Below are 23831 nucleotides of genomic sequence, written 5' to 3'. Positions count from 1 at the left end.
AATCTCATGCATGGCGCCATCAATGCAGACCTTTGACAGTTGCCAACCCCATTAGAATATGTTGTGCAAGAACAATTGAACAAGTTTCCCGAGCAATGACAGTTACGGCTGTAACACATTTTGGGGAAGACAAGGCACTGTGAACAATTCTAAATTATTGTTTACATAAATAAAACTTAACAAACTCAGCCAAACGTTTACTTTTAATCTCCATATTTCCATGACTACCTCGACGGTGATAACAACTTTTATAAATATAAAATTACTAGTTGAAAAAGTAGGTTTTTTCAGTTACAGTTGTAAGCTTTTAAAGCTGACTGGTTGACTGGTTTTGATCTCGTTATAAAACATTTTTTAAGTCGGGACTGTAGGGAATATTGCATGATTAATTGCTATAAAAATCAAAAACCACTATGTTTCCTTAATTAATGTTATACAAATATACATACATGTAAGCGATTTAAGATACCATAAAATCCCGAATAGAGATTTCTGTTTACAAATACATACGATAATTTACCGATATTACAGCATACTTCATCACGTCAACAAATGAGCCAACAAAACCTCATCTCGAGTAGTTAAAGCCAATTCCCAGTGAAATTTCATCATCGTCAGTCTAACGTGGTTTAATAAGTGATCCTCGAGGGCCGTCCCCGGGCGGCTGGTCCAGAGAGATGCTGTGCGTCTCACCACTAGAGGCATCCCTTACCCGCGCGCCGCCGAGCGGTCTCACAGGGAAACCTCGCACCGACCTTCCATTATACAACTCGACAACGCTCGCATCGCACGCGAATAAACCTTAAAATAATTTCAATAATAGAAAGATAAATACTGGCTGTTTTTTTAAACAAAAAACGGTAGTTTATTAGTAATTCGAATTTTGGATTGATATAGAAATGTGGCGCCACCTAGGGCAGTTGCGCCGTCCCGCTCGTAAGGCGAGGGCGTGTCCCCTGGGCGCCTCCCCCAGGGGGACGGGGGCTCCGCGGCTGGCACTCGGCGCTCTCCCGCGACGCTTGTTAGTGTTCCGCAAATCCACAGCGGGATCGCCCGTACAACCGGGACTCGATCCCCTAACGCACATACGATAACGAATCCTGGCTGTCATTCGCAAACTTTACACTTGCTATTTTGGGCTCACGTGCAATATTCTCTATCTTTTCTAAGTGTTTTTGGATTAGAATTTAAATAATATTTCGGGTTTTCTAAATTCTTATCGAAGTTTGAAGAATTATGCAACGGACATTATAAAAATTCCCGACAAATTAACACTACCTACTCTTAATTTTAAAATTGTCTCGCAAAGAATCCGTTCGCAAATTCAAAAAGATTCGATTCGCGATTCAAAAGCGGCGCGCTAACCGTTCGTGCGGGTCCGGGAGTGTTCGCGGGTGATTCGGGCCGGTTCGCGATTCGGTCGGACGAGCTGAACGCGGCGGCGGGCGGGTACTCGGGCTCGCCGTGGCCGCCGCTCGAGCTCGACCCGGTGGGATGGGGACGGAAGCTGTACCCGCCGGCCGCGCCGAGGTCTTCAGGTATTTTTTCTTAAATTTTCACGTAATACTTGTTACGATACGTAGTTTTTGGTTTAGAAGTATTTTTAAGACGAAGTTTGATACTTTTTATTCCTTATTTTTGCCGTGTAAAGTTTTATATTTGGCTTCATTTTTTATATTGATTTACACCCGAAATAGTAAAGTCACCAAAGTATTCTTGATTTAGTTTGAGACACTAAAACTATACCTTCAAATTTATTAATTTTTTTGTCGCATTATTTCGACATATGAAGGTATTTTTTGATGTTTGACTTAATTTGCTATTCAATTTTAAGTCCAGTTCTTGATCTTATTTATTTTGCAATATGAAGAAGCCAGACCCAATTTCCAACACGCCAGACATGGGTCTGGCGTGTTGGAAATTGGGTCTAGCTTCTAATAATTAATTAATTAATAATTATGGAATTAGGTACCTAAGTTGAATTTCTCACCTAAATAGTTAATTTTATTAAAAGTTATAACATTTGTTAAAAAAATATTTTATATTTATTTAGGTACGTTAACTTGAAAAAAAAATAAAGTCAACTCCTATATTGTATTCTAGAATTTTAATTTTAGATTATTTAACTACTTATTTAATTCTTTTTTATTTTGATCAAGTCACCTAATGTTTATTTATTATTTGTTTAATGGTTTTTGATAAATTTACGTCTTATTTTGCAATTTACATTGCATGAAATCATATTATTTGTTATTAAGATAACGGTTTTATTACGGATATACATATATTGTTAACTTCAATGAAATTGGGTTTATGTAAAAAAATCTGGTAAGTATTTTAGCTTAAATGATTACACAATGCCAATTAACTTGTTTATTTATTTGAACAAAGTAGTGTGCTTTTAGGTGTATTTTATTCTTATACAAAATACATTTTTTATTAGTATTTGAAAGAAAGCTTTTCCATACCAATTATGTATAATACGTTGGTTAGTTTTGCAAAATTAAGTTTCTTTTAAATTTTTAGTACTTGCATTTCATGTGATTTTTGTTTTATTTGATTTATTTCGTGTTCTTAAGTACCAAAGACTAATAAATCCGCCATTTTACCTATATCACAAAAATTTTAACTTTAATTTTATACCTAAATGGAAAAAAACTTGTTTTAAATTAAATTTTCTGTGTATTTTTGAAACTTTTTAACACAAAAACGACTTAATAGGTAATAATATAATTATTATTCATTGCTTTTTTTTTCATTTAAATTAAATCACTCATAATTATAATTTTATTATACCCTATTACTCGTCCTTTGGCACTTTTCTTTTGTTTCGATGTAATCGACCGTGAACATTTTTAAACTTATTAATTTAGTTAGAAAAAAAAATTCATAAGAATATAAATGTCTTTTTATATGTGACTTTGAAAATGTATGAGTGCATGAATCAATAATATTTATTGCTAACTTAAACAAAAGACATATATTTAAACAATTGTACATGTAAAAAAATTGGTTAGGTACTTTACTAAAAAAAATAAAAAAATATCGTAAAACACCAAAATACTATAGAGGGCGCCAGATCTTTTATCACAATCAATTTTTGGGGTGATGTAACTCGAAAATATAAGTATTTTCACCCAGAAAAATAGAATTGATTTGTCCCATCTCCATTCACTAAGCTGTTGGTGCTGTTCCATACCATGCATCAGGGAAGCGGCTAGTTTGCGGATTATTGTGTTAAAAAATATCTATTTTAATTTATATAGTATCTCTTACTTCATATCAGTCATGAATTCTATCTCAAATGTTATTTAAATTGATACAAAGAACTGTGATAGACCTGCTGAGCAAAACGACCATATAATTCATAGTACCTAGTCATAGTAAAAGATGAAGTCAACATATTTTTTCCTTAATGTAGTTGTTCAATCCAATCTAATCTTTATCATGTATCATTAACATATCGTTATGTCAATCGCTTTCTTCGTATAGTTACTTACATTTTTATAAGTGGTCGCTGCGAACCCCGGTGAGTCTTTTACTAATTCAGTGTTGGTATCGTGTGCAGGAGGCCTCATGTTCGGCCTGCACCACCAGGATGCGGGCGGGCTGCACGCGCAGCCGCGCGGCCCCGTCACGTCGCTCAAAGAAGAGCCGCTCACGCGAGCCTGGATGACGCCCAGCTCACTAGTTGACAACACCAAGTAAGTCTTTTTTTGTGGCGTAAACTTCTTTAGCGGAGCTGTACACTTTTTGTGACGGGGGAAAAATGTTAAACTCGCGAGAGCGTAAGACGTAAGACGCTTCGTAAGACGGACACGTGACCTGATCGAAAAACTGTTACAATGTCATTGAGTTTTCACTTCTGCCGGCACTTCCGGAGTGCAACCCGTTTTTGTTTGTCAGAGTTGAAGGTAGGTATTCCTCATTGGATACTGCCAGCCCGGTTTTGCACGTCCAACTGAGCTGAGATTGCTCCAGCTGCCTACGGACTAAAACCCTCCATCCTATCCAGTGTTATGTGTCCGAAAACGCGGCGCTATCGGTATACACGTTGTTTTCGGGTGTGTTACTGTGCAATCCGGGATAGGTATTTGTTTTTTGAGCGGTATCGTCTTGGGTCGTCCCATTCGTTTTTCGTCAAGTTCTTAAATTAGTCCTATTCTGCTTTCGCCACTCATTCTACATTGAAAGCCACTGACTATTGTGACGAATGTAGAATGAGTGACGAAAGCAGAATAGGACTAATTTAAGAACTTGACGAAAAACGAATGGGACGACCCAAGACGATACCTTTTGAGCTAAGAGCTAGGTGCAAACCAACCAACACAATCGTGACAATCGTTAACGCTCCGAAGCAAATGAAATGCAATGAGACTGTCGCACTAATATGGAGGAGAATAGATAGAGGTGACTACGCTACGGAGCGTTAACTACTGGCACGTTGGCTAAGCGCCCTGGCCAGAAAAGGCTAAGATAAAGTTATTTGGCTAGTTTTTGACTTACTGAGCGCTGATTGCAGGAAAATGAGGAATTCTTTTAGTAAAAGTCGTGTGTGATGGTACTTGAATACAATTTATGTATTAAGCTAAAGTATATAGAAATATTCAAAATTTTCCATAATATAATAAAGTTTCAATATCCTTTTATATTTACACTTTTCATAAACCTTTTAGCCCCCGAAAAGAGCATCGCAATAATGTTGTTACGGCAAATCGTATTAGAGCCGCAAAGTGAGCAAACGGCACCAAATGTCTGTGTGACATTAAATAGCTGCATGGGATTAACAAGGGGACTCTATGGTTATTTAGGCCTATGTTTATAAATAAAGATGCTGTTCGGTTAGGATTTATATTTACTGGAATAAATATTTTGGTGTACCGAATTTCCATTAAAATTTGTATTTCAAAATAAATGGTTGATATTTCCTATTGTAGGTAGGCGGTATTAAAACTGTCAATTCACTAGATAAACTCAAGAAATATAAATAATTGAGCTACAAATTACAACTTTTATAGCATTTATAGATGAACTTTACCAAAAAAATACTATGAAATTTTTAATAAAAACAAATTGTATTATTTCGAATAATGGAATGGGAATAAATAATTAAGTTAAGTACATCAGAAAAAATGTCGATAAAGAATAAAATCCATTGCATATTCTATTATGAAATCAGTTGACCATATTCCGCTCTCTATTTTGAAGTAAATATCTAGTTGTTGGCGGAGTGGTAACATTCTAAACCAAACTAAGAAACAACCTAAAACCCGCCTACTATTTTTGCAAACTAAACAAATACTAACAAGAATCCCAAAACCATTATTTCCCCGTCATTATTCAACCTGCTACCGACCTGCCGATGCAACAATGACTTCATTATCGACCAATCAGGGGCGAGCGTGCGATAATGAACAGTAACAAGTGCGTATTCATAGAGGGCGCCATTAATCATGCGAGGGGGGACACCGGTGTCCCGCTTTTTTGGGGACGGACTGTTATTGTATCAGAAGCTAAACGTGTTGGTTGTATTGTTCTGTACAGTTGACTTGATTTTTTTAAGAAATATTGTGATTTTTAGAATATCGTAAATAAAGTGAATACAATCTTACCTGAGCAATTGAATGAAAATGTATTGCTGAGAGAGAAAAATATCATTACCGTAGGTATATCAATTTATATGAATGTACATTGTACAAATGTACATAAGTAATCGACACGATTTGAATACATAAGTAGCTGTTTTGTAAAGTTGCAGAAAAAGAAGCACATAGAAAAATAAATACATATCTCTTCTCTGCTTCTATGTTTGATTAAAAATGTAAGTTAATTGAGTAAAATATTATATGCTACTTATATAAAAAAAAACAATAGATTTACAGTACTGTACGAGTCAGTATCAGCAATTAGAAATGGGTAAATGCCGTAACAATATTTAATTTTCCATCGCGCCCATAACTAAGAACACGTTTGTTTTCCCAACAACCCCCAAAAATAACGTATTTGTGCAACAAGAGTGAGCATTTGGTACAGTTAGCGTATAATATGACGTATCTATTGATGCTGGAATTAGCGCGCATTGTGTGCACAGAGCACCCGCCCCATCTGTCGTGCGCGCTTCATGTTCAAGTGTTTGTTATTCTATCTGTACTTAATTTAAATATTTTATTACTTAATTTGAATCAATGGTGGTTTCTGATCGATTGATCATATTAAAAGTGTTGGTAGGGACTCGAGTCTTTTGAGTCTAAAATTGAAGATTAGGTATGACTCGTCGTTACGAGACTCGGTGCTTTATAAAAATCCGCGAATCTTTTCCTTTCCTTTTTCTTTTTTTTTTCTTTTCCTTTCTTTTTCTTTTTTTTCTTTTGTTTCTTTTTCTTTTTTTTTTCGCGAATTTTTTCGAAGTCCTTAGTCGAGTCCATTATAGAGTCTCTTTGAAGCGCAACCCAAAAGGACTCAACTCAAGCCTCCGAGTAAAGACTCCGACAACGTGAAGAAAATAGGCGTTATTGTATATTAAATTTGTGTACCTACATAACCCATCAATTTTACATGAAGAAAATGCATATTGTTTTTTTTTAAACGAGAGTTCTCTGAAAAAAAACTCAAGTAAGTATCTACAAAAGACTCGTGCGTTTATCAAGTTGAAAAAAACTCGAGTTTCATAAGAGTCTTAAAAACTGATTCCAGTCCAGGATTTAAATTTTATCATGTCTTAACCTACTTACATTAATGAAATTATTAAGCATGTTTAAAACTATGCTTCTTTTTTCACTATCATTACCAGTGAGGGCAAAGAGGTCGTCCTAAGTAATCAATTTAACTTATGTTTCAATAAAACGCCACATGGCACTCAATATTTTTAATAAGTTGAACAATCAAAGTGATTATCCGCTATCATCAGTGATCACGCAGGGCGCGATGACAGCGTCATTTGTAACCAGCTCGGATCATTAACTTTGCTATTAGAAGCTTTTATTAAATTGCATTGGTCTACTTGAACGCTGGTTTAAAAAACAACTGGCGTCGATTAGTTGGAGTAGGAGTGGAGAATCGGCCATGTTGATTCATTAAAACAGGCTACTCGAGTAAAATAAGTTAAAATTGAATATAATGACAATCGCTGTAATATGAAATGGTCGCCAAAAATATCCTCAAAAATGTTTCAATTACTTACATTTGAACAATTCGTAAAATATTACTAACTTTTCAATAAAATCAATAAAAAAGAATATTATTCATATAAAGGTAGTGAAATATACTGAAGTAGGCACTTAAGTATGCGTATTATACTAGTAGGCCACTTACTTCAATCTATATCAATATTTATAACTCTTTGGGTAAACCAAGATAGATGATATGTATTTCACTGTATAATTCACTAAATAAATTTACTAATCTCAAATTCGTTACGCTTGTACAAACTTACATCTCATAACAGTTTATTTGCTAGCTTGGTACACTGAGGGTATACCGCGAACCACGTTCGACGTGTTGCCTCTCTGTAGCACTTGTAAATTCGTACGTAAGTGAGACAGGGAGACAACATATCGAACGTGGTTCGCGTTAGGGCCTCTGTTTACAAAAACAGCTCACTACCGCAGCTGAGAGGCAAAAAATACAGCCTCACGTTTTCGGTTGCCCGAAAATATGGTCATAAATTCTGCATTCCTTGAACAGTGAACGTTCTATTTGTCAATAGGCACCCGTATTCATGGACCGCAGGGCTGTAAAACGCTAAGAAAGACAATGGAATAGATTATAATCCTTTTAAAAATGATTTATTGAGTTACCGTTACTGTGCAGATTTTGGGGACTTACTTTGTTTGTGTTGTATTATATAATTTTACCGAGCTATTGGCAGTGATTAGGTAAAATACTAAGAAGTAATCTATAGAAATATTAATACAAAACGTCTAGTTGCAATGATGCTGCTGCTGAGTAAGAACAAAATGCTTATATGTATATTACATGTATAGATTTAATATTCATTTTGCGAATCAATTCACATTTCGATATTGTTTATTTTTGAAATAGAACAAACGCCTACATATGTATATGAAATTCGTTTGTAAGATTTATGTGCAATTCAACTAAAATATCGATAACACAAAATAGAGTGATGACACACAGAATAGCGCCACACACCTCGATATCGACACGTGGTCTCGGTCTTAATAGTGGAACCAATGTTTTAACTGGGACCTTATTGGAAGCAGGTAAGGTATATTTTAGCGTAATTTAAAGTCCACAAATGTATGTGTTCAATAAATAATACACCACATCATTAGTCTTATATCTCATTGAGGTCATTTACCTACAGGGACAGACAAAAATAGTACGAGTGAGTTGCAATGTTATAAATAGTACCTATAAAATATAAGGATTAAAAATGGCGATATACTTCCTATGGCCAAATTTGTAGAACGAACTCTTTATTTTGTAAGTTCTAATTTTATCTTGTTTGAGGTATAAAATCCCTCAATTATTTGACTTCTTGACACAGGCCTCCTCTCAAAAACGACATACCTATAATAACAAAAATAGTAATACAACATGTCCATGTAAAGTGAAAACATATTTTATTAAAAAATTGTAAATAATTTGTAAAATTTGTATTGTTTTTTTGTACCCCTAGCATAAATGCCAAATGGGCATTTCTCGTACCTAATACCTATCTAGGGTAGGTATCTAATACGTTCACATTTGTCTCAAATCCATTTATGGTACCTATAGTTGAACCACCGTTATTTAAATTGATTAATAATTATAATATGGGTATTGATTCTGATTCCTTTTAAATAAGTAGGTACAAACTTCAACCTGGACTCTTAAAATTAATCATAAATATTAAATACGTATGATTTAAATTCATAATATTGTTTTATATTTTACAATTTTACCTTAATGTCAAAAAAATTGTTACACAAAAAAAATACATTTTAACGCATCTAAATCTAACCTTATAAAATAACTTACAATTAAATAAAAACTAAATTAAAACGTATTAGGTACGTATCTTATCGATGGTAGTTAGGTAATGTTTCCGCACTATCGGAGCATTACCGTACCGTATTACGCTATGGTCGCCCATTCATCTCTCCCCGCTGCAGAATTTGCGTAAACAAATTGGTTTCGCGATTGCCATTTTATACTCTCGCACGCGACACTCCATTGTTTTATTTATCGCAACCAGTTTCGGCACGATGTTACGCGATTAGGTACCATCGGGCTTTTTTGTACACGGGCGCGAGTCTTTTGTCAATCTTTGTTGAGATTTACCTTTGTTTTTTTTGTTTGAATTATTTATGAATTACAAGAGCATATACTACCTACCTACACTAGGTCAACATAGGTGAACGAACTTAAGTCTCAGCATGTACTAGGTATCTGTCAGATTAAAATGATATTTGATTTTATAAGGGAAAAAGCTCGCGCTCAAAAGAGGTTTTAAAAACTCTAGTATGTCATACATTTAATCATTTATGAAAGTAAATCAAAAACATGAACAACGAAAATGAGACGAAAAAAGTGCCTACACAATAATATAGTTACAGATTTAAATTGTAATCGCTTATCACCGAGTATAAAGGCTCCTCTTCACGTTGGGCCAACGCCAACGCCAACGAGGGACGCATTTATGCGTTAGAGGGAGCAAGTGATATTGCTATCTCATTCTACCGCATGGCTGCGTCCCTCGTTGGAGTTGGCGTTGGCCCAACGTGAAGAGGAGCCTTAAGGTAGTGGTCTTGGTCATATTTTAGGAGTAGGTTACATTATATTCTAAATGTGTTCCTTAAAGCAATAAAATAAACGCTTCAGTTGCTACACTAAAGGGACCCACTGATTACCATGCAGTCTGCCGGACGATATCGGGTCAATTAAACGCAAAATTTGACAGCTTCGAACAACTGACAGGCTGATATCGTCCGGCGAACTGGTAATATGTGGGCCCCTTAACAGGCCACTTGCAAATCTGGGGAGGAAACGACTTCCAGAGTATCCTAATGTTCTGAAAAAATGTTCTTTCTGTACAGTACCGTGGGCGTCGGCCGCGCACACTTCGAGAAGCAGCCGCCGAGCAACCTGCGCAAGAGCAACTTCTTCCACTTCGTGGTGGCGCTGTACGACCGCTCCGGCCAGCCCGTTGAAATCGAGCGCACCGCCTTCATCGGCTTCATTGAAAAGGATCAGGTACTTAAATCACATAACAGAACATATAGTAGGTAAGTACGTTACATACTAAACGAGATTAAAAAACTGGGTGCGTATTATACGGGTACGAATATTTCGTTTCATTCACTACAGAGCGTTGCTGCGCACCCTTGTTCAAGAAAAAAAAAAGCTGAATGGCTGTGTGTTTTGGCCTCGAAGTTCAAATGCACTTAGAAATGCTCTTAGATTTTGTTCTGTTTGTGCCAATTTCATTTATAAACATTTACGCGAATGCGAGAAAAACACCTAATGTAGGCACAAATAATGAAAAGCATAAGGCACTTAGACGCGCAAAAAAAGACGGAGGAAAGTTATGTGGGCATGTTTATTGTTCGTCATGGTTTACGTGTTTATGGTTGCTTCTCTACTGGGGTATTTCATCAGATTTATGGATAAAAACATGATACAGATGATACAGCATTAAAATCTCGATCCTATACACTCCATGTCGTAATTACGTATTAAACTCACGCGCACAATGGTCGGCTGTCATGCGCAGCCTGATTGATACTCCATTGATTTCTGATATCATCTGTCAAACTACGAAAATATGCTGCTCGAAGACATTAAGCAAGGAATATACAGACTAGAGTTATTTAAGAGACATGATCGGAAATCAACCTTTCCATTATTGGTCGTATTTCAATACATATTTTATGAATTTTATTTTGACAAAAAACCCCGGATATATTTTTATGGATTTTATGTCCCATCCTGAGCTAGGATTTCTAGTCTTACGGAACCGTGGCGTCGCTTCTTATTGTGGATTCAAAAGCGTTAGTTTTCTTTAAATAGAAAATAAATGCCATTGTTTATATTTAGGTGCATACACGCCATATACATTCACACGTACCATGTAATTATTCAGATGGCAAACGCCCACTTTTTGACACGCCATTATGGCGATACTCGTAATAAAGCAAGTCTTTCTTGTATTATGTATTTACTAGTAGATCCACTTGTAAGTACATATAATTTTGTTGATATTAAAACTGCTCTTTTATTAATTCAAACTTTATTGCATAAAAAACTGAACTGTATAGGTAAATATCTGGTTTAATGTCTATTGATGTACTATACTCTGTATCTTTAGGTATTTAAATAAAAGTAAACAAAATCTACCCTCAAATGGCTCCTTAAGCCAGTTGAGGGAAGATGAAAATATTACACGATCAAATAATGTAGGTTAAAAGTCAGGTCGTCCAGTGACTAAATTCGGTGCAAAAAGAAAAGTAAGAAAATGTTCATTACTGTAACGGTACAGTAATGAACATTTTCTTACTTTTCTTTTTTTTATCTTTTAAATATATTTAGCGTTCTTAGACACGGGTCTAAGAACGCTAAATATATTTACGGACGGAATCAATAAAATTATAATATTAAATTATTATGGTGTTGATCATTATTTTTCTTTCTAGAGGAAGTTCTTAACTCTGTCTGTTTTATTTTTTTGCAATGTTAATTTTTTTTTATATCGATGTAAAATGAGACTCTTATCTATATTTTTAGAAGTTATTTTGTATGCATTACTAAATAACGATTGTGTTTCCAGGAAGCCGAAGGCCAGAAGACAAACAACGGCATCCAATATAGGCTACAGTTACTTTACGCTAATGGTGAGTACGACAGAGTTCTAATACACGATCTCTCATAAGCATTGTACCTATTGATATTAGAACCATTGACAAATAAACACACAAGATTCAGTTTCTCAAATCCAGTGAGACAACTTACACGTCACTTATTCATAATGCCATAGTCCGGCTGCACACAAACCAGCCAAATCTCGAATGACCGCCTTCAACCTAATTTTAACTCTATACCATTGAAATACGGAAGTTGAGACCTGCATGGGATATTGTTGTATTAGACGCTCTGCCAAATCTTAAGCGAAGACCAGCAACTCAATTTGAACTTTACATTTATTGTCATAAGGTTGTAGGTAGCTGCATGGGATAGCTTGGTGTTTGATAGATGTCGAAGACAATACAGACGTCGGTCGCATTGTAAATATTTGCCGTCTTGCCGTTAGAGCGGGATAATGGAAAATTGGCACTGAACAGCCGGTCTCCTGGCCTATGAATGATGATTGCGTCTTAGCCTCTTGGACTATGTTTGCTGCCAAGAATAGATTATCGGAAGATAATGTGATCTAGTTTAGTTTGTATTGCCTGCTCTCGGTAGTTCAGAAAAGATTTGAACATGGAAAACAAAATCGTAACATTCAAAACTAGGTCGCAACATGTTCATAAAAAATATTATGAGACTTATTTATGACATTATCACGAAATTTATTAACAGGCCAATTCAAAAGTTTACTGACATCAGAATGATGTCTGAATGATGTCATTTAGTTATCGTGTATTTCGCTTTTACTTGTCCGTACATGTATTGGCGCGAGCGAAACGCGCGATAATTGAATGACATCATTCAAATATCAGTGTACGTTCGAATTGGCCTGTAAGTCGTAGTAAGGAATCGGTGTATTGGATTAGATTGAATTTGAATATTTTGAATTAATAAAGTACCGCAGTTAATGTATTTATTATATTATATTGTTTAAGACACTAGCAGCTGAAAGCTGATGCGTGTGTATCACTGCACTTGTTTTTATTAACGATTAATGTTCATTTTGTTAGTTGTTTTAAGTGTTTGTCAAGTCTGTTTTTAAACCTGTCACTGAAGGAGCACATATCACTGTTTCTGGTAATTTATTCCACTCGCGTACGATGCGGTTTGATTTAGTTAATGATTGTTTTTCATTTTCACTATTTTTCACATATTTGCGTCATTGACGTTTATTTGTCATCGTTATTTAGGCGAGTTGTAGTTTTTCGATCTGTTTGCGATACTATACTACTGATATGTCAGCGTCAAAAGTGACGTTATTGTCAGAATAAATGGCACTTTTGACACTGACAGTACATTTTGGAAACATATCTAACAACTAAAACTCGAACTGGCCTGATTCATGTTTTTGTTCTTGTTTGCGAACAACTTTTTCTAAGAACATTTTACGTCTATTTTAATTCTTGTCGCGTGAAAAATGCAGAGAGGAAACGACTAGTGCAGGCAATTTCAGGAGGTTAACAAATTGTGCAATGTCTCTACACTGCTACGAGTTCTACGGCGTAGCAAGCGCGTAGCCGGCTACGTGCTACTTGTTTCATTTTGTACAAAACTTAAATGGACTTTATGTTATGGAATTACGACTGATATTAGTTTGATCCCGTTATTTTCAAGTTGTAGGCAATAACTGCCAATTGCCAAGTGTGTCGATAAATATATCAAAATGGACTTTATGTAGTTCAATTAAAGTTCACAATTGATTGTGATATCTACGGTTGTTTTACTGCCAGCTAGTTTAATACTTATGCCCTTATATTTATACTATTTTTCTTTACAGGTATCAGACAAGAGCAGGACATATTTGTTCGACTAATAGACTCAGTGACCAAACAGGTAAGATTTGTTACGTGTTCGAACCCATCATTTATTTATATTATTATTACTATTAAGTAAGAATATGAAGTTACTTCAGGTACCGATTAAATCCTTTTTCTTAAATATTTATCTTTATACTTTACCTACTCTATACATATACAAATATTCGTCTTTCGAACTTTTGGTTTCTGAAACTTTACTCCTAATAACTTAATTACTTACAACAACATTAAAACAATGTATTCAGATTTAATTTAACACAGGATACCAAAAACCAATTGCACTAAACCGCTCAACCCTCCCACTGGCCAGAGTGCCCGGGTGCCAAACTGGCCCAACATTTGGCGCCACGCGCGCGCCACGTGGCGCTCAGATTGTCATCGCCGTCGCCCGATTAGACCTAATCCCCTCGCTGCCATCATTACCACTATCTCCGGTTGCAATTTTATATTCGATAGAATTTGAGGCGTGAGAGTCGTCAACTCGTCATAATTTGAAGTGACAGCGGTATTCGAGTTGTTTTTTCTCCGTGTTCGTGATATACCTGACCTGATTTAGGATCATATTTGACCAAGAATGGAGATATAACAGCCTAAATATTAAAATTAGTAAATTTAAGTACCTACCACTTTCATCTCTTATCACTACGGTTATCTTTAATTCATTTTTTTTAGCGCAAATATTTCCCTCTTCGAGCGAATTTTCATTAATTAGATAGATCTAATCATTTATTTTGCATTAATTAATTGAAAGTTGAAGTAGATACATGTCAAATTAAATGTAGCGGACTGTTAAGAAGTAATGTGGAATTGTACTTGGCCATGGACCTTCATTATCATCTCGTGTTGCAATTTCATATAATCGATAGAATTTGATACTTGAGAGTAAAGTTCTTGACTGACAGCCGGAGAAGGGTTTAGTAATATAGGGATTAATAATAGGTTATTTGAGAATTCCAATTGAAAACTGGTTAAATAACGTGATGAGAAGTTTATGTATATGTATATTGTACAATCTAAATTGAAATAAATATTTTTATACCAAAGCCGTTTGCAACATATCGTTGCAAACTTCTCGTCACATTATTTAACCAATTGGAATTCTCTAGAATAGGTTACTTACCTATTATTAATCCCTAAATTACTAAACCCTTCTCCGGCTGTCAGTCAAAACCTTTACTCTCATGTATAACGATACGTAGACAGATGTTAAATATTTTTTGTTTGGTATATAATATAATCAATAGAACGCTATTGATTATATTATATACCAAACAAAAAATATTTAACATCTGTCTATAACGTTCAATAAATAAAATATTTCCCTTCAGACACACTCATTCTACAAATCCGTACTTGTACCTACAACATAATATGATAAAATCAATCATTTTAAATATTCCTGTACTTTGAATAAATCCACAAAATATAGGTGACAAAACATTTCTGTAAGTTTATATATGTACAGGTTGTCCCAGAAATCGACGTCAAGCCGTAAACGGATGATAGACCAAGTCATAACAATTATAATAAAAATACAAAAAAAATCCAACTCATGTTCTATAAAAATTATGGTCACTTAAAAAATTCACTAAAAAATCCACAACCTGTAATGGTTCTTTAACTCTTGTTACTACAAATTCCATAATTTATTTTAATTTTTTTATTATTGTGTAATCTTGAATAATTACAGGGTGTGGATGTTTTAGTGAATTTTTAAAGTGACCATAATTTTTAAAGAACATGAGTTGGATTTTTTTTGTATTTTTATGATAACTGTTATGACTTGGTCTATCATCCGTTTACGGCTTGACGTCGAATTCTGGGACACCCTGTATAATAAGTTTAAAAGTTTTTATACAATATTTATATTTATATGCTTAATGTTTCAATAAATATTTATTCCACTATAAAAAAGGTATAATACATTATATATGTATGTAGATTGTAGGTAAGTACATATCAAGTTTGAAACATGCCCTTACAATTTTCACGTACCTGCCTTCGTAAATTCATAAGCAAATTAAGCGTAAAGATCATGAAACTTCGTCCACATATATAATTTCAACACGTCCTACCTCTCAGAGTTGCGTAACCAGAACCCAATTACTAGAGATTTATGCCGCCAACATAATTAACTTACGAACGTTAAACAAGAATTACGTACGTTTCTAGTTGGTGCAGCGTTTCGTGCGGGGTGCAGCCGACTTTGTTAAGATTGGGTTTAGGCCGTAGTTTACCGCTTGTACCGCCATCAGATATATCGGAGCGGCCAAGGTGCTCACAAATATCTGAACACGCCTCTATTGTCAAGGAGTTAGAGTGCGTGTTCAGATATTTTTGATCACCTCGGCAGCTCCGATATATCTGATGGCGACTTTACGAAAAAGTTACGTGAAATTCTGGTGGCCTATAGCGGTAAAAGCGTGCGACTTTCAGTCCGGAGGTCGCGGGTTCCAACCCAACGAGTTTTTCATACCAAAGGGTTTTTCTAAACTTATTATGTACGAAATATCATTTGATATTTACCAGTCGCTTTTCAGTGAAGGAGAACATCGTGAAGAAACCGAACTAATCCCAGTTAGGCCTAGTTTACCCTCTAGGTTAGATGGCAGGCACTTTAAAAACTCGTGCCTACGTCATTTAAGTTACACATGATGTGGTTTACCTTTTTTCTGAATATTACAGCTATTTTAACATAACAAATATGCAAGCTTTCACAATGTCGACAGTCACACAAAATGTAGTTTTGTGGAGCATTGTCCTTAACAAAAAAGTTCTTGTATATTAATTAACTAAATTAACAAAAATAGGTAAATAACACACATTTAAGTACTAAAGGTACACCGAGTTCAGGTAAAAGCTACACCGATTAATAATTACACCAACATAACTGTACCACTTTGTCACAGACACGCAAGACAGTCGTTCCACAAAAATAGCGATTTCAAGATGGCGTCTAGATAATAGAGGACGATTTAATTGTATTAAAACGTTAGGCCGAGGGCACACGGCAATCAGCTAATGTTGGTGCATGCGAACGGGACACGCAACTCTAGTTTAGGAAAAATGTTATACATATTAGTGTGGTTCATGTAAGCTGTTCTGCTAACCAAAACGCTTGACATGGATTGGTTTATCGGAGATGGCATATCGAAAATATCAATTGGTCAAGGACATACACATGTAGAAAAATAAAATCCTTTCTGTTCCTGAAAGGTAACCTACATCTGGTTGAAAAAAAAAAACAATTTAGTAAGTACCAAAACTTTGTGTTGACCAAGGGATCCTTCTAAGAGAAAGCCACGCGTTCGTTTACCTTGCCATGGGTACTAAAATTTAATTCTTAGTAAAAAACTGAATACGTGAGTAACAAATAGGTATACATTTGCAAAAGAGAGTCCAAGTGTTTTGCATTATTGTATGTATCCTTTCCTGTCAATACGGCCCCGACACTATCATGGATACTGACATTACTTTGACGGAATGACGTTTTTAGTGATAGTGTAGGGAGTGTCATGAAGGAATGACGGCAAGTAATGAAGCTTATTTTAATAATTTCCGTCAGTATTGGAGTTAAATGTCAAAGTAATGATACTAGAAATGACATTATACTGACAGTGAATTGGTTAGAATGATGGAATCAGAAATGACAGAAAGAATGATGGACGATAATGAAGTTATTAAACATTTTTAATATTTTTGAAGAAATGTGAAAATAATGACATTATACTGATAGTGAGTAGAGCGCATCACTCTAATCCCTCATTCCGTCATTTAAAGTACTTTAGAAGAAGGTTTTATACTAACAAGAGTCATTACTGGCATTTAAATCAATAAGTGAAGTATACCTACTCTATTATCATTGCTCTAAAGTTTATTTTCACTTGACTCTTAAGAAAAAAGGAAAACATGCAGAATACGATGCACAAAGAAAATCTCTGTCCCTTTTTAAAAGTTTCCATACATGAAATAAAAATTAAAAACCTTTTATTTTATGTTGTTTACAACAATTTAATTATATTTTTACCGGGAAACGCGAAAATCTAAATTTAGTTATCTGCCTCTTTATCGTTCGAATATGCAAAAGTAAGGATGATGATGATGAAAAGTGATAGAGAGGTTAGATAACGAAATTTCGTGTTTCGCGGTAGACCCCCAGATTGTGATGGATTGTGGTAGTGGCGCCCCCTACGCAGAGTTTCGAGTAATATTCCCTATTCAGGGAAATAGAATAATATTACGCAATACTGCGTAGGGGGCGCCTCTAGCACATACTGAGGGCTTACCGCGTAATTTCGTTTTCTGCCTCTTTATCACTCTTGCGTATTCGAGCGTTAGAAACTGATAACGAAATTTCGATTTTCGCATTTCGAAGTGACCCTCTGAATTTGCTAGTGGACCCTACGCCGACTTTTGCGTAATATTCCCTTTTGCGTTTTATTTCGTGCATAGAGTTCAATATATTTTTTAAAATATGGTCAACGTACCTATTTTGTATATTCTTATATAATAACATGTTGTAAGTATGCATCTATCTTCTAAGTAAGCTCTCTGGTTTATGGCATTATTTATAAACGCGTTACTGACCTGAATTAGCTATGAATAGTTTTGATCTTCTCGTTTTGGTCTTTATCTCTCATTTTGACATATAAGACTATCCCGTTCGAACTTGCTTTATGACGGACTCTTTTTTATTCCTCCTTACTTCGAACCTCCACAGATATTGTTTTTACTAAACGTCAGGTCAACCGCAGAAACCCCGACTAGTTTTAATCAGCAAAATCCTAACCACTTTTTTAATAATTAATATAATTATGTACAAGTATTAGTATTTCGGATACCCCAAAAACCTGTGTCTTAAAGTGGGCCGTAATGGTTTGTACAAAATAAAACGAAAGAACATGTACATTAAATTACAATGAAACTACACAATAAATTGAATATAAACCAATCCAGTACTTACGGTGCACGGAAATCTCAACGCTACGACTACACATATTTCGTCGGCTAGAAGACTGGCGTCAACCAACAAACAAGTTGTTGTGTTGCTGTTTGCGAGCGAGAAAATTCGAATATTGGACTTAGAACTTTTAAATTTTAGCATTGTTTTAAGCTGTTATTTTATATTTTAGCGCTTTGATTCACTTTACCGGATCCGAGACCGGATCCGGTGAATTTTGCCGGATCCGGTATCTTGAAAAATGTGCCAGATCCGGCCGGATTACCGGATCCGCCGGACCGGATTGCAATCCCTACATATCAGGTACCTTTTTTCTTAACAAAATTATACATTCTTACATAACAGAAGAATCCAGTAGGTACAGTCAGCGTCGTATAGTAGGTAGCGTCCAAAGTATTCAATTAGTTCGGTACACCATATAATAGGTATGTATGGCGTACCGAACTATTTGAATAGGTACTTTGGATGCTACCTACTATATGATGCTGATCGTACTTTAAGAATAGTTTGATTCTCGGTTCGTGGTAAGAATAAAAAAAAATATTTGAATACATTTTTTAACTACCAATCTTTCACACAGTCATGGCGCACGCACGCACGAAAAGGTTGAAACAAATAAATATTCTTTTCAATTAACTATTTCTTTTTCTGCATTTTTCTGGCTCATCGGGCATAGAGTTGCCACAGTACATACATAGTATAATTACGACAGGTTAGAAATATGTATTTGAATCGATGATTGAATAATGTCTTGGTTTTGTGTTCTTCAAAACGTACACTACAACATAACTAAGAACGGTTAGGAAAATAATAACTTAAAATTCCCCGTGAAAGGTAATGATGAAAATGCTGATAGAAATACTGATAAGTGTGTGGGGAGATTTAGGAATGTCATGACCTGACTGGACCAAACGCTGGAGCGTTATGAAATTTCATGTCATTGCTAATGATAGTGTCGGGGCCGTATAAACTACCCCAATATAACTTAAATAACCGGATTATTTGTGTTCCCATACTAAATCACTATCATATCAATATCTAAAACATCAATCTACTACCCTCTGTTTGAATTTAGTCTTAAGATTGTGACTCACTGGAATGAGATTCGGGCAAATCCCATACGAGCTGAATGGCGAGGCGTGCGCGGCGCACGTGGCCGACTGATTATGTTTACTTAACTATGTTCATACAACATATTAATTTGAAGCTTTTTGTTGGGAAAATGACTTTCGGATGCTGGGGTGGTATAGTATGTTCTTTATAGCGATAATTATAGTGTAGTAGAGTTGGTATAATCATTGGGTAGTTGATAGGAATCATTTATTTGTACTTACGAGTCAATAAATAACTAGGTCAATAATTGGTTTCATATATGTCATTTCATGACCTAAATATCTGAATGATCATTTGCCCAAACTTATTGTTTTCCTTTGGTACAATATCGCATAATACATATTTTCAAAAACCTATGTTAATGGTTTTTAGAAAATCCTTATGCAAATAGCGAATTACTCATAATACGTCCCCCATTGCGTCGGTTTAGACCTATTGGAAAATAGTGGCTCATAGTAATTAAAATGAGCCTGTAAACTCAAGACAGTCGGACCTAAACCTAGTTCTTGACATATATGGGCTAAAAAATTGGACAAGTTTGTCTTATTTTTACTTCAGCCGGCGTATTATGGATGGTTTTATCCACCTGATAAAATAACTGTCACAACACCGCGGGATAGAAAGTGACGGACACTGTTTTATCACGCTGTCACGTAGACAAGAATGACCATATGTCCGTACCTTGATCTCCCATTTCTCAAACAAAACTGCGACAGTATGACAAATGTAAATAAGTCGTACTAGCATCGCGCGGAAGCATAATATTGTCTTCAATTTAAAAGTCTCGGTGCGTTGTCGTTCATGTAAATCACGCCCCACGTTGTTTGGCGCACACTACGTCTTGCCGCTGCCTCAGTTTTTATTTCTTGTTTGTCCATAAATTGAGAACAACGTTGCATCCAGGCAAATAAAAGTTTATTTTTGAACATTTCAAAAATATATGGCGGTGCGCGCCAATGTTGTCTTTGTCTACATGTCGTGCCGTTTACTAGGTTTCGTAGTTGGGCAACGAAAGACATCTAGGTGACACTTATTTCTTAGTTCCCTTTGCCGAATCGCATCGCAAATTTACTATCATTACAGTTGGAACAAAATACACAATCATGATAGTCTTGCAACACTTTGTTATCTTTAAAATCGTAAATGTATTAAGCCGAGGGATAACAACAAGGAGTAATCATTAGGCATTTTTTTTGTATTATATACGCTCTTTTCTTGAAGGTTTGAAGGTCGTATCGGTCCTGAAATACCGCAGGCGACAGCTCCTATATTTAATATAGAAATCTTAATTAAATAACTTTTAAATCTGCATTTATGGCTACACTATCTACTTATAGTCTAGCCATAAAATACATAAAAAAATCTCTGTAATCGTATGTAGATTATAGATTATATTTAATAATAAACTAATCTTAATGTTCTCTAAATTAAAAATGTGCATAATAATTAATGTTGAATACCCCCCAGGACAGTAGCGGGCACCAGTGTCCATTTTTTTTTAAATCCCCCCAAATTCCCCAGAGATTGAATCCCATGCGACGGGCATGCCCAGCGCGGCATCCCACAGGAGTTGAGGGAACCAACTTGAAACGGTACAACTATGCCACTGGTTTCATTTATATTGCGGCACTGACGTGGTTTTAGTTAAAGGACACTTCGCGACAATACTCTAAGGAGTTTGTTTAGTGACTTTGAAAATAAAACAAATAAGGAGAGATATTTGAATTAGTTTTTATAAATCGCGAGCCTTGTTAATATAGCTCCGACTGGCGTTCAAACTTTAATTTAAACTTTATTGTTTTCTCTATTATGATTAGATGTGCCGTAAATACTATAATATTATATTGTCACTATCATTATAGGGGGCGTGCATGAACTATAGGGTGCAGCATAGGAGCCGTCAGATTTTTGGCGCGAGGTGCAAATGTGACGTTTATACTTCCGATGTAGCTCACAAGATGGTAGAACCTACTATGCACAAGGAAACGTACCTACGAGAATGGTAGATGGTAGCTAAAAACTAGTGGTTTTGGCAATGTGCATGTGCACATATTATGTTTCCGATTTAGGCCACAAGATGGCAGGCCCTCCAACGTGCACGGTCCTTTAATTAGGGTTCCGTACCCAAAGGGTAAAACGGGACCCTATTACTAAGACTTCGCTGTCCGTCCGTCCGTCCGTCCGTCCGTCCGTCCGTCTGTCACCAGGCTGTATCTCACGACCCGTGATAGCTAGACAGTTGAAATTTTCACAGATGATGAATTTCTGTTGCCGCTATAACAAAAAATACTAAAAACAGAATAAAATAAAGATTTAAATGGGGCTCCCATACAACAAACGTGATTTTTGACCAAAGTTAAGCAACGTCGGGAGTGGTCAGTACTTGGATGGGTGACCGTTTTTATTTTTGCTTTTTTTTTTGTTTTTTTTTTACATTATGGTACGGAACCCTTCGTGCGCGAGTCCGACTCGCACTTGCCCGGTTTTTTTTTTATAAGCTTTAAACTAGTTGACATGATTTCGCAACGACGTCCCAGGCTGTAAAGCCGCATTTAAATCTAATAACAGTTCTATTTAAATCTAAACGCATTATGATTCCAATCGTACCTCATCTGCCGCGCACCTGATGCCCCCTAACCTTAAGTCCGACCCCTAATGCTAGCTATGCTTAAATACTTTTTTCTGACCCTTGAACACCTATTATAAGGCCCCACGAGTACAGTCGACGTCAAAGATATGTTTACACTTTTGCACCTTACTCCTTTGTAATAAGGCGAAAAGTGTAAACATATCTTTGACGTCGACTGTACAAAATCCTACGAAATCCCTGCAACAAAAGACTAATACCCCGTCATTTCATATTCAATTAAATATTTTGTTGGACGAAAAAATGATGTTTAGGATTTAGGGTGTTATATCATGGTAATGGTGGTGGTATTAGGGATGGATTACTAAACTGTAACTAGTCGACTCAGAGGCAGTGGCGTCTTCACAACTTAGGGCAGCCAGTTGTAGTAATTATATATACCTACGTCTAATTTTTACTATATATAAAATTTTGCTGTATCTCCATTAGTATGTATAATGGTCTCTTTTCTCTTTCTTACGTAGGTAAAAAATTGAAGTGAAATATATCTGAAAAGTATTGAACCCTATTAATAATTACCTAAGTACGTTTCCTAGCTAATTTAAAATGATAAGAATAGTATCAAGTTAAGGATAAGTGTCCTTGCCACATCTCCGTCTTATCCGATACTTATCCTAGAGACACAAAAAAATAGATATGTGTCATTTCGTATAAAACTGACCTTAAGGCGGCGTCTTAATAAAAATGGTTTAATTTGCGACTTAATACCCATAGTTCTAAAGTTCATTTTTATACAGCACGACAAAATGGTTTTACGCGAACGATAAATAGTGTGGTAGCCCTGCAGGGCAGCTCAACCCTAAAAATAACATTGCACATTTGGTCCATATCGTGTAGGTCGGATTAGCCCCCTAACGCACTGATTAGATATTAATGTGGCAGCGCAGTGGGGCGCCCTGAACTACTGGTATGCTACTCGAGTCGAGTAACTCGACTCAATTATGGGTAAAATTTCAAGTGCAACTGGTTGAAGACTTCTTAATTATAGACTGGTCATATTTTTCATCAAAACGATTTCGACTGGCAAAGCATATTACTTTTTGGCAACCGGGTTTTTTAACCTAATTAGACCCCGCTGAATCCGAATTTGCCGGTTGCTCGATCGAAATCTTGACCGGAAGTGAGATATTTGACATTAAAGGTCCCTTTTTTTAGTTTTTCGTAAATAACTCTTAAACGGAGGCGCATAGCAAAAAATATTCTATTACATAAGTAATCTGCATAAAATTGCCTACAAGAAAGATTCAGTACAATTTTTCGCTAGGATCAATATTCAAAGAGATATTAACGCGGGAAATTTAATTATAATCACTTCTAAGGTCCCTTTTTTAGTTTTTCGTAAATAACTCATAAACGGTGGCCAATATCAAAAAATGTTGTTCAACGATAATAATTTACACAAAATTTTTAACAAAACAGATTCAGTACACTTTTCGCAGGGGTCAAT

The 23831-nt window shown here is 35.6% G+C and overlaps 1 protein-coding gene across 1 annotated transcript in view; it reads left to right on the top strand.

Moving 5' to 3' along the window:
• Positions 1–1427: 1427 nt before the first annotated feature.
• Positions 1428–23831, top strand: part of LOC134668087 (transcription factor collier) — a 69016-nt gene continuing 46612 nt past the window's right edge. Inside the window, exons 1-5 of the mRNA XM_063525568.1 lie at positions 1428–1538; positions 3569–3704; positions 10041–10197; positions 11771–11834; positions 13625–13680. Coding sequence (XP_063381638.1) covers positions 3577–3704; positions 10041–10197; positions 11771–11834; positions 13625–13680 — 405 coding nt within the window. The 5' untranslated portion in view covers positions 1428–1538; positions 3569–3576. The remainder of the gene's footprint in view (positions 1539–3568; positions 3705–10040; positions 10198–11770; positions 11835–13624; positions 13681–23831) is intronic.

Source organism: Cydia fagiglandana, chromosome 10 (assembly GCF_963556715.1).
Source record: "Cydia fagiglandana chromosome 10, ilCydFagi1.1, whole genome shotgun sequence".
Lineage (NCBI taxonomy): Eukaryota > Metazoa > Arthropoda > Insecta > Lepidoptera > Tortricidae > Cydia > Cydia fagiglandana.
This window is presented reverse-complemented; position numbering and strand designations above follow the sequence as displayed.